Raw genomic sequence first — 17,015 nt, 5'->3', positions numbered from 1 at the left:
TGATCCTATTTGATGACTTTCGATACTCTTGATGCATTGTTGTTGTTTGTTTTTTAAATGTCACTGTAAATGACTCGATATCATTGTAAATGAGGGTTGCCCCTCAATGATCTCTCGAGTATAAATAAAGGTTGATTGATTGAAATGAATGGACTGATCTGAATAACGTTTGATCTGCATTTGATCTTTGCTCAACCGAGGTATGGCTACACCATTTAAACAAACCAAACACAAGTGCATGAACAGTTTACGGTCTTTGGGATCTGATTTCAGAAAAGAGAATTCATCATCTGACTTTAAAGCAAAAGAAATGAGTAACTAGAGCACTGATAGAAATGTAGTGGAGTAAAAAGTATAATATTTGTCTCTCAAAAGTAGTAGAGTGAAAGTAATAAGTACACCCCCAAAAATAATCCTCAAGTAAAGTACAGATACTCAAAAACTGACTTAACCCGGTTACTGACTCCCCCCCAAATCAACGCTGACGTCTGTCATCCTCAGGACTGAAACACACACACTCACTTTGTTTTTAAATTGCACTATAGCAAAGTTTTTGCACAGTTTTTAAACTGTATTTTATTATTTTTATTAGCTTACTTCTTATCTTTTTCTAGCTTTCCTATGTGTATCTGTTGTTGTCATTGCTAGGGTCTGAGAGAGAAACCCAATATCAAATCCTCAGTATGTCTAGTGCATACTGGAGTTTATTTGACAATAAAGAAGACTTTGACTTTAAGTACTGTACTGAAGTAAATTTACTCTGTTACTATCCACCACTGTTTACAAAGACTAGCATGGTGTCTAACAGATGAGATCAGCTTAATTAAAGCTGGGGTTGGTATTCAGATTTAGATACACTTTTTGTCATACTGGTTAAAATGATCTTTATGTCCTGATGGCAATCATACATGATGTGTTCCTAAAAAAGAGTGAAAAAAAAGCTATCTACAGCCGGAGTAAACCTGGGAAAACACCAACCAATCACCGTTTTTTGGCTCCCCAAATTTTAAACCAATCAAATCCCGTCCAGCCGTTCTGCCCTCCTCCTGCGCGTACATTTCCCCGGCGTGCACTCCTTCGAGTCCCCGTCCCCTGCCTCTACTTCCCCTGACTCTACTGACTGCCCCTCTCGCTCGTCCTCGGGCCTGTCCCCTCTGACCTGATGAGGTGCTTTGCTCAGGACTGTAGTCCGGATCAGAGTCTAAAAAGCTCTCACCAACAAGCAGAATAATTAATGACGTTCAGTAAGTCCTACAGAAAATATATATTTATTGTAGCGTCCGTCCGGACGCTGTAGTGATGACGAGCCGATTCGTGAACACGTTGAGTTTTAATAACCGGTCACTGTCAGCCGTGATCACACCAACCAACAAAACAACAATCAATGTTTGAATGAATGAAAAACTTCTCCTCTCCTCTCTCCCACTCGCACACTCTACACCTCTCCTGATGCCTTCACTGACCGTCAACACTGTAGGAATTAAGAACATCTACACTGAACACGTTTAACAAACAGTAGAGCTGTTACAGTATTATATATATGTTATAACTTTTCTCCTGATATAGTGTCACGGGTACAACTGGATAATGCTAGCATGATAGTTGTAAGTACTAACAGCAGCCATGTTTGTTTGTGTTTTTAACTTTCACTATGATAATGTTTTGGTGAGGACCGGTTTTGAATCAGTCACCATCATATGGTCGAGAATCAGCGGCGCTCGTGCATGTGAGCGGGGGGGACGTCGTTTTGGAGGAGCTCTGAGGGAGGAGGGGAGGGGTTAGACGGAGTCATGAGGAAAAGCTACATTCAAATTCATGCTGGTTTTCCGAGACCACCAACCCTAGCTTTAAAGACTTCTTAATGCTGAACAACTTTAAACCTACCTGTTACTGTTCACAAAAAGAAACCCACCTCAGAAAGCAACTTGAAAAGGCTTCTTTATTTAGAGGATGATGTCATTAAACAGAGGGGGGCAGTATGCAAGACACAGTATTTAGCGGTTATACTTACAGCAGCAGTTATTGGTCAGAAATGGCAACCAATCACAGCGAGGTTTGTTTTTGTAAAAACTCCAAATAAATACAAAAAGCAATCTAACCTGTTCAGATGGAGCCTTGCTGGCAAATGACCACCAGTCTGTGCAAGTCACACGTGCAACTCTACCTCAGTCCCTGTTGCCAATATGGAGCATAAAGAATGTTGCATCATGAAAGCAGGATGAGCAGCAGAGTGGACAGAGCTTTGGAAATGTATCATGGATCCTTAAATGCATATATCCCACGGTTTTCTTCTGAATTCATCTGAAATTGTCACATTTATGGAAATAATCCAGTCGCCTCTCTTTAGTTTCTTATTTTTTTTTTGCGTTTCTTCTTGTCTGATCTCTTATTGCCAAAGTACAGAGCAAGTACAGACAGGAAATGCTTTCTGCAGGAGGCATTCAGTCCATCTGAAGTTTTAAAAAAGCGACAATGACTCTAATGAGGCACATGGGAACCCTGAAGATAAGTTGACGCTGCATAATCAAAGCTTTTACATTTCTTTATCCTGTAAATTACCTTAAAAGAGACCTCAACGTTTACACTGAGGTTGTGTTCAAAAGCCAAATCCCTGAACTTAAAAATATCTCAGTCAAAGATAAAAGTAGTGCATCAAATCAAACCATACTGAGAATGTCAGGGGTGTCCAAAAGATACCAATAAGAGAAAATTAAAGTTATTTTTCTTCTTTATGAGCTCCATCTTTGTCAATGTTCTTCAGTATGCCACCATTTTTGGATCTCCCTGACAATGTGCGTGCTGTAGTTTAATTGATCCATTATCTGAGTGGGCAGGCACTTAAATATTCAGATGTTTCACTTTCTTTAAGATAACTTTTAATGAGGTTTGTCACAGTAGGGTTCAGAGCTCTGTGTGTTTCTTAATGTGGGACGCTGAGGTTGCACAGGTTTGACAGTCTGGTCATTTGCCATCAGAACGTTTTGAGCCCTCGAAAGAGAGACGTTAACGTTTGAACGAAGCAGAATGAGCACAGCCTCGACCGTGAAAGAGCTGTCCATGATTCTTCAGGTTCGGTTGGAGATGTTATAAAAAGGTACCAGGAAATCAGATGAGGCACAGACAGAAACCTTGTTAGGTTACCATGTTAGCACCATGGAAGCTCACTAAGGTAAGCGAATGGCATGCTGGGAAGAATGAGGTGATGTTAGGCGAACACGAGGAGTATTCTTATATAAACTGTTTTAGCTTGATTGATCATCTTCATCAGAGCAACCAGAGACGTTAATATTAATAATTCCAGTAAATACTTCCAGTATTTTACATTTGTTATCCTGTTCCATCGCTTGACGGCGGAAAAAAACAGTTTTTCCAGAGCAAGCTGTGAAATACCTTCGACAGTGTCTGCTGAACGGAGGAGTAGCGGCAGAGAAATCTCTTCTAACGTGTTTATCCTCTTTCAGGAAGAGTAAGCAGCGAGGCTGATGGGAAATATAGTCCTTTTGTAAAGAAGTACCTTCATTACAGATGACTTCCTGCTGCGGTACGATAGAAGCGACGGATCAGAGGGCGTTCTTTGCTCAGGGAGGAAATGCCGGCGGCGTCGTCAGATATTAATCAGCAGCCCTTCACTAACAAGCTTCATTAAGGCTGCTCGGTTTAACGTCTTCAGCGATCTATTAGCAGTCCTGTGTAGCTCTCTCCAAGTCTCCATCCTGTCCTCTCTCCTCCTCCTCCTCCTCCTCCTCCTCCTCCTCTTCTTCTTCATCTTGCTCCTCTTTCTCACTCAGTTCCTCTCCAATCACGTCTAACCGTGACTCCTGCCCGTTGAGCATCTCCTCCTCCTCATCGTCGTTGTGAAGCCGCGCCTCCTGCAGCTGCAGCCGTCGCTCCTCCACCAGCAGAAGGCGCTCTCTGACGCACTCTGCTGCCGCTGCCGTGTCACTGGGAGCCCCGAAGTACTGCTCGCTCCTGAAACAACAAGAATTCAATTCAGAGGTTTATATCAAAATTGAGTGTTTGTGACTTCTTGTATTTATGACATTGTGGGGACTATATCCACAATGCACTGCTGAGTGGGGACACCAAATTTACAAATATTCATTTTACAATTAAAAAAGTTAAACTCAAGAGTCTTGTGCGAACAACTTAAAGGAGGTTACTCTTGGTTCGTTTTTTTGCAAGCTAGAAGTTTGCATCAAATTGAGTGTGTTTATGTGTTCTTACATTTATGCCAATGTGGGGACTAAATCATTTTAACACAGTCACATTTTGGGGACGCACTGCTAACACGGGACTTCTACCAGATCCGTGTCCGGTCCTTCTCTGATCCGCTGATGGATCTGCTCAAAATGACATTTTGTTGTCATAGTTAAGTTAAAAACTATCTGACGATAACTCAAGAGTGTTTTATTCTGAAAATCAACCGGATGTTTTCATTTTGTTGTGGTGCCTGACTTCCTGTCTCGCTCCATCTGCTCTGTGCAAATCGATATGCGTGCTACGGCATCCGGCAAAAATTGAAGTCTTGCGTGTCTGATCCGTTGTGTTCCGCAAGCCGGATCAGAGACGCAGCCGGAACGCAACGGAGCGGATCCAGAGGGAGTTAACACTTTGACTAGAATAGAAACGTATCAGATCCAGTGCCATCACGGACCTGAGACAAATACAGGACACGGATCTGGTGGAATTTGGCCATAAGTGGAGACCCAAAGTAATTGATAATGAATTATAGGGTATGAACAATGTGAAATAGATCTCTCTTTGTTTTATTGTATGTTTTTGAGGCATTGCACTACTTTCAATTTTCTGTTTAAGAAATATAGTCCACAATTTTATAGTTTTTGTTTACTATAAAGTCAATGAAGCAAATGATTGACACAATCAGAGACCAGCTGCTCAACAAGGCTAAACTTTCAGAAGTGGAAGAGCATGACCAGACATGCTGATAAAACGGCATGAATATTGGGCTTTATTTAGCCAAGCAAATGTGTGCATGTGTTGATGAATGTACCCATCAGGGAAGATAACAGGCATGGTCAGTCTGTCCAGCAGAGTTTTCCCTGAAGAGTCGACTTCATCCAGAGACTCTGAGTCGACAAATTCTTGCTGTAACACCTGAAACAAAAAAAAGCACACGTACTCAAGAAAAATGTATACTTTCAATATCTGTATGGCTGCAACAGTGTGAAAAAGTTAATGTTATATGTATTAGTCTCCTCATCCACACTGTACTGCTGTGGTGTGTCATATAACACGTAGTCAGTCTCACCCTCTCAGCGGCGGAGTGAAAGCTCAGAGCCAGCTCCAGTCTCTGTTGTCTCTCCTCAGCACTGACGCTGAACTGTTTCCAGACCCGGTTGAGCCTTGGTAAGGTATCACCGGATGAACGTGTCGTGCAGCGCAGAGACTGACAGAGTACAACGGTGGCCTGTAGCAGCTGACGGCCGTAATCATACGTGCTCTGGATAAAAGGAAAGAAGACAAAGACATAAGGATGTCTGTTGTTGGTGAATATTTGAAGGATAATTCTACACCTTTTAGTCTCTTTAATTTTGCACCTTTTGTTAGCATCATGGGGCTATGGGTGCAAATACACCTCTTTATACAGACTTAAGTGTCTCCACCTTTGATTGATTGTCACATTGATTTTTTTGCTGACTTGCTTGACTGCTGCTGGCATTATAATGCATAATATATTATATTATATAATTATCTTGCTATATTATATTATGTTATATTACATTATTATTGTTTACTACAACTCACAGTCATACTACATACCCATATTTATTTGTATTTATTGCTTAATCTGTCATTACCAACTATAATCACACCATGTCAACCTGTTACTACTGAATAATTTTTAATACTGCCTGTAATTACTGCTATTTAATCTAAATTCCATTTGTAACATTGTCTATATCTAAATTGTATTTTATCTTTATTTATCTATTTTTATTTAATTAAATTTTTTTTTTTTTCTTCATTTCTACTTATTGAAACTTCTTCTTGATTGTACTTGTGTCTGGGTTGCTGTAAAAACTGAATTCCCCCCCCCGGGGGATCAATAAAGTAATATCTTATCTTATCTTATTATATACGTAGCATTTATGTCAATGCCAGAGAATGAAGTTGCAGTTAAAGAAAAACATTAAAATGTTGCCTTTAAGGAACATTTAGCACCTCTACTTTTTTCTTATAAGGCTCAATTTAATAAAATAAAAACATTTCTGATGTTCCTTGATCAAAACATTATTTTAATACGCTACAAGAAATGTGCACTGATTAACAACTGATCAACTGAAATGGAAAAGTCAACAAGTGTCTGACCTGAGCGACATCCACAAACTTCCTGTGTTTGTCCAACATGGTCCTGTTCTCCTGAGAGTCGTCGCCCAGCCTGACGTGAGTCTTCAACAAAGCATCCATGAGTTCGCCAAGCCACTCCACTGCCTGGAAATACACAGACCATGATCCCATTTTTAAAAGAGGTCCAGCTGTGTGTGTGCATGATTCTGTGTGTGTGTTGGTGTTGATGCGTGTCCCACCTGAAGAGCGTCTTCTTCACATTTGAAGAGTTGGACCATCTGCAGCATCTTCAGCCTCCTTACGTCCACCATGTCCTCACACCTAAAAAACACACACACACACACACACACACACACACACATGCTGGTAACTGATCAACTCACTAGCCTAACTAAGAATGTAAATTGCTGTTACTGCCCCCAGAGGCTGCAGGGTGCATTACAGCATTAATAAAAGCTAGCTATTACATCTGCGTATATGGAAACTTGGAGAAACTGCAGAATATTTAAAGTGAATTATTTTTACAGGTTTTAAAAATAATGACTGGACATGCAGTTTCATGATTTGATTTTCATCATGTCCCTTTATTATGTACTGTACAATACAAATAAGATTTCACTGATTTATAAATAGTCTAAACATCCGCTCAAACTCAAAAGACCTTTGAAGGTTGAAGGTATGATAAACTGGTAGGAAGGTCTCCAGGTGCTCACGTTTGATCGTCTGCTCTGCTGTGAAAAACTGAAACACTGACCTTTGCTTGCGCAGCTGCATCTCCTCCATCACAGCCTGAATGTGCTGCACGTTGTCCTGCTGTTCTCCAGCTGGACTCTCCGTCTCCTCCAGAGCCCACGTCGGCTGTGTGCACATCTGCTCCATCAACAGCGCCCCCTTCTGTCGCAGTGAAGTCAGACCTGCCTCTGCAAGGAGGAAGGGTGGTTTATGTCACTAAAGAACCTTGCTGATGACTGCTTTGATGCTTTGATTTAGATGTAAATCCTAAATTAATGACACAAAAAGGTGCCATCAGGCTACGAACCGACAGTCTGCAGCTTCTCCTCCAACAGTTTGAGATTTTGTTGGATGGATGCTCCGTCAGCTGGAGCCACATCTGCACAGAGCATGCCCAGCAGGCCGTCCAGCTGCTGGGACAACTGTGGAGGAAGACACAGACTTTGATTAGTCAGATGATCATTTTTGCCCCACCCTGCTTCATCCTCTGGTTTTACATCTTTGTTTCTGAACAGACGAACAGTTGATCCCTCAGTTTAACTCTGGAGAAGCTGTTTAATCTCTTCTGTTAAAGTGCACAAACAGAAGTTTCCCTCTGTTGAAAGTCAAAGCTAAACTAGAGTAGATGCGTCCTGGACCAACCTCAGTGATGGACGCAGATAAAACTGAAAACAACCCTGGAGGTTAGTCTTTGAACACAGGGCCGTTTCAAGTCTAGACATCAAAAAGCAGCTGATGCAAAGTGTGCGCATGTGTGTGCATGTGTGTTCCTGTTTGTGCGTTACCTCCTGTGTGGTGCTGTGGAAACCCTGCGCTGCCTGCAGGACGTTCTGTCGGCCCTCCAGCTGAGCCGCCTGCCTGTAGCAGACGTCACTCAGCTGCTGCTGCAGGGCCTTCAGCTCCAGCACTTCCTCCTCCTCGCTGGCACCGAGCAAGGCGGCGATCTGCTGGTTCAACTCTACGTACACCGCAAACCATTCCTGCACACACACACACACAAAAACAAAGAATCAGCTGTGTGTTCACATTTATAACTACTTTCATCTTCTGACTGGGTCACAATGAAACTTAAGACGACATTAAGTCAGCAAGAAAGGAAAAAGAGTCCTGTATTTGACCCCAAATCTGATTAGTCAGTTTATCTTGAAGAAATGATTATCTGTCTTTGTGTGTGTGTGTGTGTGTGTGTGTGTGTGTGTGTGTGTGTGTGTGTGTGTGTGTGTGTGTGTGTGTGTGTGTGTGTGTGTGTGTGGGTGTTGGTCGTGTAGTCTTACGCTGTGCTGGCTCTCGATCTCCTCATGTTTCTGCTGCAGGGCCTGAGCTGCCCGCATCGAGTCTCCTATCTCTTGCTGAGTCTTCAGTAGCTCTGAGCCTGGACCCTGAAGCCACGTGACCACCTGAGATGATCAGAAAGAGAAGAACAGAGTTAATTATCACACTGAGAGGAAGAAGGGAGAGGTCCTAGCTCTAGGTCATGGTTATTTTTGGCTAATTGCCTAATCAGAGGCAGGACTCCAGTTGAATCAAGTATTTGGGCTGTGTTACAACAGGCTACTCGTAGCTTTCTTTGAACTTCAATGTTTCACACTGTCTTTTTTAGTTGCTTAAATGATGACTTTGGATGAACATTTTCTTATTGATTACTTAAATAATTACATCAAGAAGATTTACAGTTCATGACTCTGTTGTGCTTCTTTCCACAAGAATACAACAAATGTATGATACTTTAATAATAGTGGTTAGAGTAGATAGTGGAGACGGTGTGCTATTAAGTTGTGTGTGTGTTCACATATATCCCTGCCACCCCTGCTTATGTCAGTGCCCCTGATGTGACGCCCCAGTCAGGAGAAAAAGACGCTCCTGGGTGCATGTCAGAGAACTTAGTCCAGATTGGTTCACTTATGTTCATTAGACAATATAAGAGAGGAACAACTGTTCCAGATAAATACATAGATTGAAGCAACTTATCTTAACTTTCCAGTTTTCAGCACACAAGATTATTCAGACTATTCTGCGTTAAGCTGTTTTCCTGTGTATCTTATTTCTGGTGCACATTGTGTTTCTTTTATTGTGTTTTTACCTAACTGCTGATTTTTTTTAACACTTCAAACTATTGGTTCACATTTTATATTGTTAACCCTCTTTTAGAGAATATACACTACCAGTCAAAAGTTTGTACACACCTTCTCATTCAAGGGTTTGTATTTATTGTAATTATTTTCAACATAGTAGATTAATACTAAAGACATCAAAACTATGAAAGAACATATATTGAATTATTTAATTCACAAAAAAGTGTTAAACAAACCAGAATATGTTTTATATTTTAGATTCTGTAAAGTAGCCCCCTTTTTCCTTCATGACAGCTTTGCACACTCTTGGTATTCTCTCAGTCTGCTTCATGAAGTGGTCTCCTGGAATGGTTTCTAATTAACATGAGCCTTGCCAAGAGTTCATTTGTAGAATGACTTGCCTTCTTAATGTGTTTGAGACCATCAGTTGTGTTGTTCAGAGGTAGGGTTAGTACACAATGGATAGCCCTATTTGATTACTGTTGTAATCCAGATTATGGCTAAACCAGATTATTTCATAGTTTTGATGTCTTCAGTATTAATCTACAATGTTGAAAATAATTAAAAAACATTGAATGAGAAGGTGTGTCCAAACCTTTGACTGGTAGTTTATATTTGAGATGTTCCCTATGATATCAGGCTACAATAAACTCTGACCTGCGTATGATTTATGGCAAATTCTAATGAGAATCATCCTTTTACAGAGCCCCAAATTTTGCAACACACTCTGCTCTGCTGCAATCATTATGACAGTGAGGAAAAGACTTCAACATTAGGACTTTGAGGCAGTTAAATGAGATCAACTGTATTAAACATATTCAAATGTGTTCCCCTTTATGTCGTCAAAAAGTCTCCAGTGAATGCTCATCAGAGACATTGTGATTTGTTTTATTTATGATGATCTCCTTCAGTCTCTGAGTTGCAGTTCTGCAGATCACCCAGCAGGGGGCTCTCAGGCTCTACATAGTGCTCTGTCAAACATGCATCATCATACTGTGAAGTTTTTCTTTAGAGGTCACCATGAAGACATATTTTCTTATGTAAAAAGTTTGTTGCTACATTTACTTTTCCTCCTAGATGACACATTAAAGACAGAATAGTTGGGAACCGATGTCCAACAGCTGAGGAACATGAGCGATGAGAATTAAACACAATCATGCAGAATTCATAAAAGCATGATTGAATTTATGATTTGGCCTTTAAAAGAGGGGCATTCCACTTTTCTCTGGTATGTCTGTCTTTTATTAAATTGAAGGAGACAAAGGAATAATTCTGAGAGTTTCAAACTAAATCAGCAGAGGCGGACATGTCTTAACTTTTATTCTTCTTTGAATTAAGCAACAAAATTCCTACATGCTGAATTTCCCACAAGGCAACTTCATTTTCCCAGACCCAGTTTGCCTCGTACATGAAAACATCCTTCAGACTACACTCCACAGCAGCTGTTTTTGAAACCACCTGCTACATACTACCTAGAAATGTAGTATGCAGTAAGTACTGTATACTACATACTGCGTTTGAAGGTAGTATGTAGTATGACTGGGTCAAGCGTTGCTGGATTTTCAGTTTGGAAAGCAGAAGAAAACAACGACCAAGCTGATAGAGAAACTGCTTCTTAAGCATCCACTGATAATTTAAAAAGTAAGGAAGTGGTCTATATAGAAATCAATAATTTTCACAGCACCTAGAAACAGAGTGCCCCCCGTCAAAAAAGAAGAAAGAAGAAGCGTGAAGTTCTTGCTGTGCATTGTGGGAAACAGTATGCATCAGATCAGTCTCCCTTACGTACTGAGAAATTTTCCCTAATCAGTACAACATCCAGCTAGTTTTGGCATATTGCAGATCTTGCTCTTGTTCACATAATACCTACTGAATTTTGACCAAATCAATATGTACCGCTAGTATAGTAGGCGGTTTGGAAAACAGCCTGTGTCCAAAACACCACCCTCAAACCAATCTGTGACCCTGATGACATCAGTACTTTGCTTCATATGAAGAATTGGAGAGCCCTTGAAAGCTTAAAAATATATTGATAACTCTTAATATAACCTTTGGAAAAAATTGCATATAATATTCTCTATGCATTTAAATCTGTAATTCATTTTATTGGCTCTTACAGTTTGAATGTTTTCTCACAATATTGAAAATGTTACTTTAGTTCTAGGTGGTCCTTGCAATTCAGGGTGCCACTGCTTGTTTATGCTTGTTCACTGGGAAAATAAAAATAAAAACTATGAATCATAAAAAGACAAAAAAAGAAAAAGTTGCAGCGAGTTCTTCAAAATGTAACTGAGGTTTGTTTGGTGGTTAACTCATATTTTGTTGATTATGTTGATAAAATGTTCCTAAATCTATCAAAACATTGATTCATAGACAGTTATGACTTGTATTATGCGTTCAGTGTGTTTATATATATGTGTAATGATAATAGATAACTAAAGTATATCACCTTTAAGTGCTGGAACATCTGGAAGAACCTCTCCAGATGTCTGTGTCAGTATCATGATTTCATTGTATTTATCAGGTCAGTGATGCCTCAAAGAGCTATCACAAACACACACACACAGTTCGATCCAGAACTAGGCCAACACTACCCCCCCTCCCATCACCACCACCACCACCTCAATTCCTCGGGGCAAGCGACCGACATGTTTCAGTTACTATGGAAACCCCAGGCCCGTCTCCAAGACGGTGGTGCTACCCATAAAGCCCCCGGAGCTGAAGGAGCAGCATTAAACGCAGCAGAGTCTACGTCTAATGAAGTGCAGCGAAGCTTCTCACTGACTCACTGTTATGAGGGTCAAAGGTCGAGGATGTGATGATGATGAAGGAATCAGGGCAGGAGACTTTTAAAGACTAATGAGGCCGATGTAGAAGCATGATGATGTAAACGAAGAGTTGTGAGAGTCTGGAGGACGTGGTTACTCATCAGTGTTGTGTTGAACGAGGTGTTTAAGGAGCTCCTTTTATAAACACAAGTATAACTCAACATATGATAAACAGGCCTATTCCCATTTTTAAGGGACTATCTCTTAAAATATCCAGTTATCACAAATCTACAGCAAGTGGTTAGTTTAGCTTAGCATGAGACAAATATTATGCAAGCTGATTGTGAACTGTGTAATCAGCATGCATTAGACTGTGCAATGACCCTACTGCTTTAATATCCTTTTATATATTATTTTTAATTCAGCACAAAGCTTAATCTAAACTATTCTGTGCTTCTGTGCTTACTCTTTATTGTTATCTTGTATTTTAGGATACATTTGAGGACATTCTGGTACATGTTGGATCAGACAGCTGGAGTCAACCTTTTTATTTGGTCCAACTCCAGATACATCCGTCTATTATGCTGGACAGCACTCTAATACACTTAACTGCACTACTTTGTATATACTATATCATATATACTCTTGGGATGTATTGTGTTTTCATTGTTATGCTATAATGATGCATTATTTCCATCTGTTATTTATCTTTGTTGTTTGTTATGAACTCTGTTATGGGACTACAGATGAAAATACGCCTTATTGCTAACTCTGGCATATTTACATTGATGCTATGCTGAAATGATCATTAACACGCACTGTGCCTTTAAAAAAAAAAAAAAAAAAATCTCTTATTCTATTCCTAATTTCTATTAATACTCTGCTATTCTTACTTAACTGTGTAAAGGAGCAACTGTAATGAAAGAATTTCCCCCCGGGATGAATAAAGTCTTTCTGATTCAGCTGAACAGTGGAAACTAGTATTCTGTCTGTTATCCAGCATCTCTCAGAGAAGAACATAGTGTCGACTTTAACACTCAACTTTGTTAAACATACTAGTCATATAGTCTATAACAGGGGTTCCCAAAGTTTTCAGCCCGCGACCCCAAAATATAGGTGCCAAAGACTTGTGACTCCTACTGTCACTCGAAGTGGTTAAATGTTGCTTCCTACTTCATTTCCATCAACTTCAAAATTAGTTTACCTACATAATTAACTGTTAGCTAACCCTAACCCTAACTTTAGGAGTCATCTGGCAACAAAGAAAGGCAGAAAACTAATGAAATGTACTTTATTGCAGGTTTAACTTAAAATGTAACTACAATTTTTGTCTATATTTGTACAATAATGGGTAAAATAAGCAAATTTAAATTACTTCAAAAAAATTTAAAAATCTGGAAGACTTCTCAAGGCCCTCCATTGGTGTCTCCCGACCCACGCAATGTGATGTCTGAGTCATATTGAAGCAGGGCTACATTTTGTGGGGCAGAAATTGGAATTCATAACTCATTCAAGCTTTAAAAAAATGAAGAAAAATAAATTACGATTCTTTAAAGCTCATGGCAGAACTTTTGGTTTGTGTTGATTTTGGCGCCCCCTGTGGACAAAGCAGAAACTTTTGTTGCTGTTTCTTAAAGTAGTATTTACGAAAAATGTCATCAAGGTTCTTTTTACCAGCCTAATAGATCCATCATCGTAAATCCATGCTGTGGAAAATGTAAAAAATAAAAATCTGTTTTAACAGTGAGACATTTTTTGCCGTGTCTGCCACCTACCCCTTGAGAGTGTTTACAGGCATTAAAGTGAACTCTAGAATAATATGTTATTTTGCTTCTGTTTGTCACACAGAGTCATCAGTATCAGTATTTTAAGTAATTCCTTAACCAGCTAAAATCTCCTCATTGGAGCTTTAATCAGGATTCTTTCCAATAAAAGAAAACATTAAAAGTTCCCAAACTCTTCTTGAATATTTACACATTTAAAGATGAAGACCAAGCTAAACAACAACTCTGTGCTGATGTGCTGATGTGTTGATGTGCTGGTGTGCTGATGTGCTGATGTGCTGATGTGCTGATGTGATGATGTGCTGATGTGCTGATGTGCTACCTGCATGACCTTTGCGTGGATCTCGTCGAGCTGCGTGCGTTTGTTCCTCTGCCTGCAGAGCTCCTGGTATTTGGTGTACTGCTCCCTGAGTGAGTCCAGCAGCTTCATCACCTGAGGCTGAGCCAGCAGCTCCTCCTCCATGGGGCACCATGCTGGACCTTAAGGTCAGAGGTCAGAGAGAGTTTAAGCAGAAGATCTTTGGAGTCTGGGAAGCCTCCTTGACTTTGAGTGTTTATAACCAGGACCACAAGTACCATAAATTAAAATGTTAAAGCTTTTTGGTATGAGCCCATCACTGATCCCTCTGATGAAACACATGTATGCATAAACATCGCCCTTCTATGTGATTGTTCAACATGTAATTTTAAAACCATAAGCCACTGCAAAGCCTCTCTCCTGGTTTTAGGCTTTTCAGCAGATTTTGGAACATGGCTTCAGGGATTTGCTCTCTTTCAGCCAAACCAGTATTAGTGAAGTCCAACACTGATGGAAGTCTGATAGGTCGGGCTCATAATCAGTGTTCCAGCTCATCTCAAAGTGTTAAGAGGGGTTGAGCTGCAGTCAAGGTCAGACCGGTCAAAGTCTTCCTCACAAAAGTCAAACATTCAATGAAAGAAAAATAGATTGTGATAAATGATGTTTAAAGGACGTGATCCCAGCTACAAATTAAATACCCATCTGTATTTAAGGATCTAAAATCATAAGTCACAATCATGACACACAGGTTAGATCTCTTTACTTGTATTCAGTAATTATGACTCACTTATGTAACATTTGTTTATACCTTTGAATTGTATTCTTATTTTATTTATCTATTTTTATTTTATTTTTCTATATATTTTTTTCTTGTAGTACTATGTCTGCTTTGCTGCAGCAACAGACTGGATCACTAATGTGTTATGTTCTCTTATCTTATCACTATATAACAATCATACATTTTTAATCTCAAAGTGCTGATTAACTATTGTATAATTTCAACTTTAATCTCATATTTTGAGCTTTTAATCTCATAATAATGACAAACTTTCTCTAAATTATGACTCCACATCTCATAATTATGACTTTTCTTATATATAAGACTTTATAACTTGTAGCTATGACTTTATATCCCTTTATTTGGTCTTTTTTTTACTCATGATTTGACATTTAATCGCATAAAAATTACACACTTTTTGTCATTTTTTAAAATAAGGCTTAATTTAAATTTTTTAAACTGGCAGAAAATGGCTAAAAGTGAGTCTTAATACAGCAGGTATGACGAGTATAATAATAACAATAATAATAAAAATAACAACAACAACAACTTATATATTAATAATAATAAAAGTAATAATTTAAATGTTTATAATAATAATAATAATATCAATAATACATTATAATAAATAATAATAATTTAAATAACAATAATAATATATTTTATTTATAACTAACAATAAAGCAAATCTCAAAATGCTACAAGTCACATCATTAAAACAATACAATTACCAAACTCATTCTAACATAATTGCATTTGCTCTCTCTGCTTGCACTCTCATTCTTCCTCTGTTTTGGAGCCCAGAGGACAGGCTTTGACCATTAGCACTAATTAATGAGTTTGGCAAACATACTGCTGTCTCAGGTAACAACTTTGGCCGGGGTCGTTTGAGTGTAAGCTTCTAAAAATCCAATAAAGAGCTTGACAGAGTCGATAACATTAGCCTGACGTCTGATAGCATTAAGCATTCTTCTGCAGAGTGGGGAAATACTCAACAGTTTTTGTGCTACGTTGTTTTTGTCAAGTGAGCTTCTGACGTTGCTCAGCTTGGTGATAAATGACGAGAACAGAGCGTCCTTCACAGAGGTCTGAGTCACTTTGTATCGTGCCCTCTCACTCTACTTCACACTGTAGTGCCATGTGTAGTACTCTTTAAGGGCTGAATAGCTGCTTTCAGCTGTGTATGTCTAACAAACAAGAGCTTACAGACAGAAAAAAGTGCAAAAAAACAAACATTCATTCATGTTTCGCTCTTTCAATCTGTCTATTTATCTAAGCTGGGCGAGCACAGTGACACCTAGTCTAACTGACAGCTGCTTCCTCACCTCCCTGTCCTCCTCCGCCTCCCTCTGTGCCGTTAAAACGACGCTGCTGCAGCTCCGACAGCAGCTCGTGACCTGCAGACAGGGAGAGAGAGAGAAGGGTTGGCTTGAGATGTAAAAGCCTGTTATAAAAGCATCTGAAACAATAACACGCCAGTGTTTGCGTACACCATGTTACATTATGAAAGGAGCTGGTAGAGGGAGGAGGGTGGTACCACAAACAAAGACTCCTTTCACCTCTGCCCGACACTCAGACACAGGCTGCTCAGTACAGTTAACACAGCCATCCATCACTCTACCATCTTTAGTGTCTATTTAGCTTCGGGTCCTGGACACAGCAGACTAAGTACCAGAGACCTCCTTTGCTCCAGGTCAGGGTGAGTCCAGACAAATACCCTGCCAGGAGACCTTAATGGTTGCTGGGATCCGCAGGCAAATCTTTAATCACTACCTAGAGCTCATACATCATACATGATGAGTCAGACACAGATCAGTGGTTGTGCTCAGAGTTAATGTGCAGGTAAGTCAGAGAGAGGGTGCTGACAGAGTTGTTATTTCACTTATATGATCTCTCTTTGTCCCTCTTTTGTACTGAAGAAATCCTTGTACAGAGGACCTCCTTACAAGAGAAAAACAAGCACCTCAAACAGATTCTTATTGGACCAAGAGTCCCTTAAAACAACAACCAGGTGTGCTTAACTTTGCTATACTCTTTCTCCTGTTTTTATTGGCCATTAAATCATACCTTTTCATGCACTTTCATATAGTTTAGTTTAGTTTATTTATTATTCATCGTGTCTTGCACCATAAAGGTGCCCAGCCCATATGGACTTACAAGACACTACAAAAACAAAACAAAATAGGAGCAACAACATAAGAAGAAAAAGAAAAAAAAAAGAAAAACAAAGGGTGATAAAATACAGTTTTATCAGTTTGTGCAAAAATGTATTCA

The 17,015-nt window shown here is 39.5% G+C and overlaps 1 protein-coding gene across 2 annotated transcripts in view; it reads right to left on the bottom strand.

The window, feature by feature from the left end:
- Positions 1-1,920: 1,920 nt before the first annotated feature.
- sestd1 (SEC14 and spectrin domains 1) overlaps positions 1,921-17,015 on the bottom strand; it is a 32,374-nt gene continuing 17,279 nt past the window's right edge. The window contains exons 9-19 of one of the 2 annotated variants that reach the window (XM_034693821.1): positions 16,067-16,138; positions 13,988-14,145; positions 8,316-8,438; positions 7,827-8,021; positions 7,349-7,463; positions 7,064-7,229; positions 6,549-6,630; positions 6,331-6,453; positions 5,270-5,461; positions 5,012-5,115; positions 1,921-3,969 (exon numbers count right to left, since the gene is read on the bottom strand). In XM_034693821.1, the coding sequence (XP_034549712.1) occupies positions 3,678-3,969; positions 5,012-5,115; positions 5,270-5,461; positions 6,331-6,453; positions 6,549-6,630; positions 7,064-7,229; positions 7,349-7,463; positions 7,827-8,021; positions 8,316-8,438; positions 13,988-14,145; positions 16,067-16,138 (1,622 nt within the window). In that variant the 3' untranslated portion in view covers positions 1,921-3,677. The remainder of the gene's footprint in view (positions 3,970-5,011; positions 5,116-5,269; positions 5,462-6,330; positions 6,454-6,548; positions 6,631-7,063; positions 7,230-7,348; positions 7,464-7,826; positions 8,022-8,315; positions 8,439-13,987; positions 14,146-16,066; positions 16,139-17,015) is intronic. The other variant, XM_034693822.1, reaches the window with a different exon arrangement.

This window comes from Notolabrus celidotus, chromosome 10 (genome assembly GCF_009762535.1).
Source record: "Notolabrus celidotus isolate fNotCel1 chromosome 10, fNotCel1.pri, whole genome shotgun sequence".
NCBI lineage: Eukaryota > Metazoa > Chordata > Actinopteri > Labriformes > Labridae > Notolabrus > Notolabrus celidotus.
This window is presented reverse-complemented; position numbering and strand designations above follow the sequence as displayed.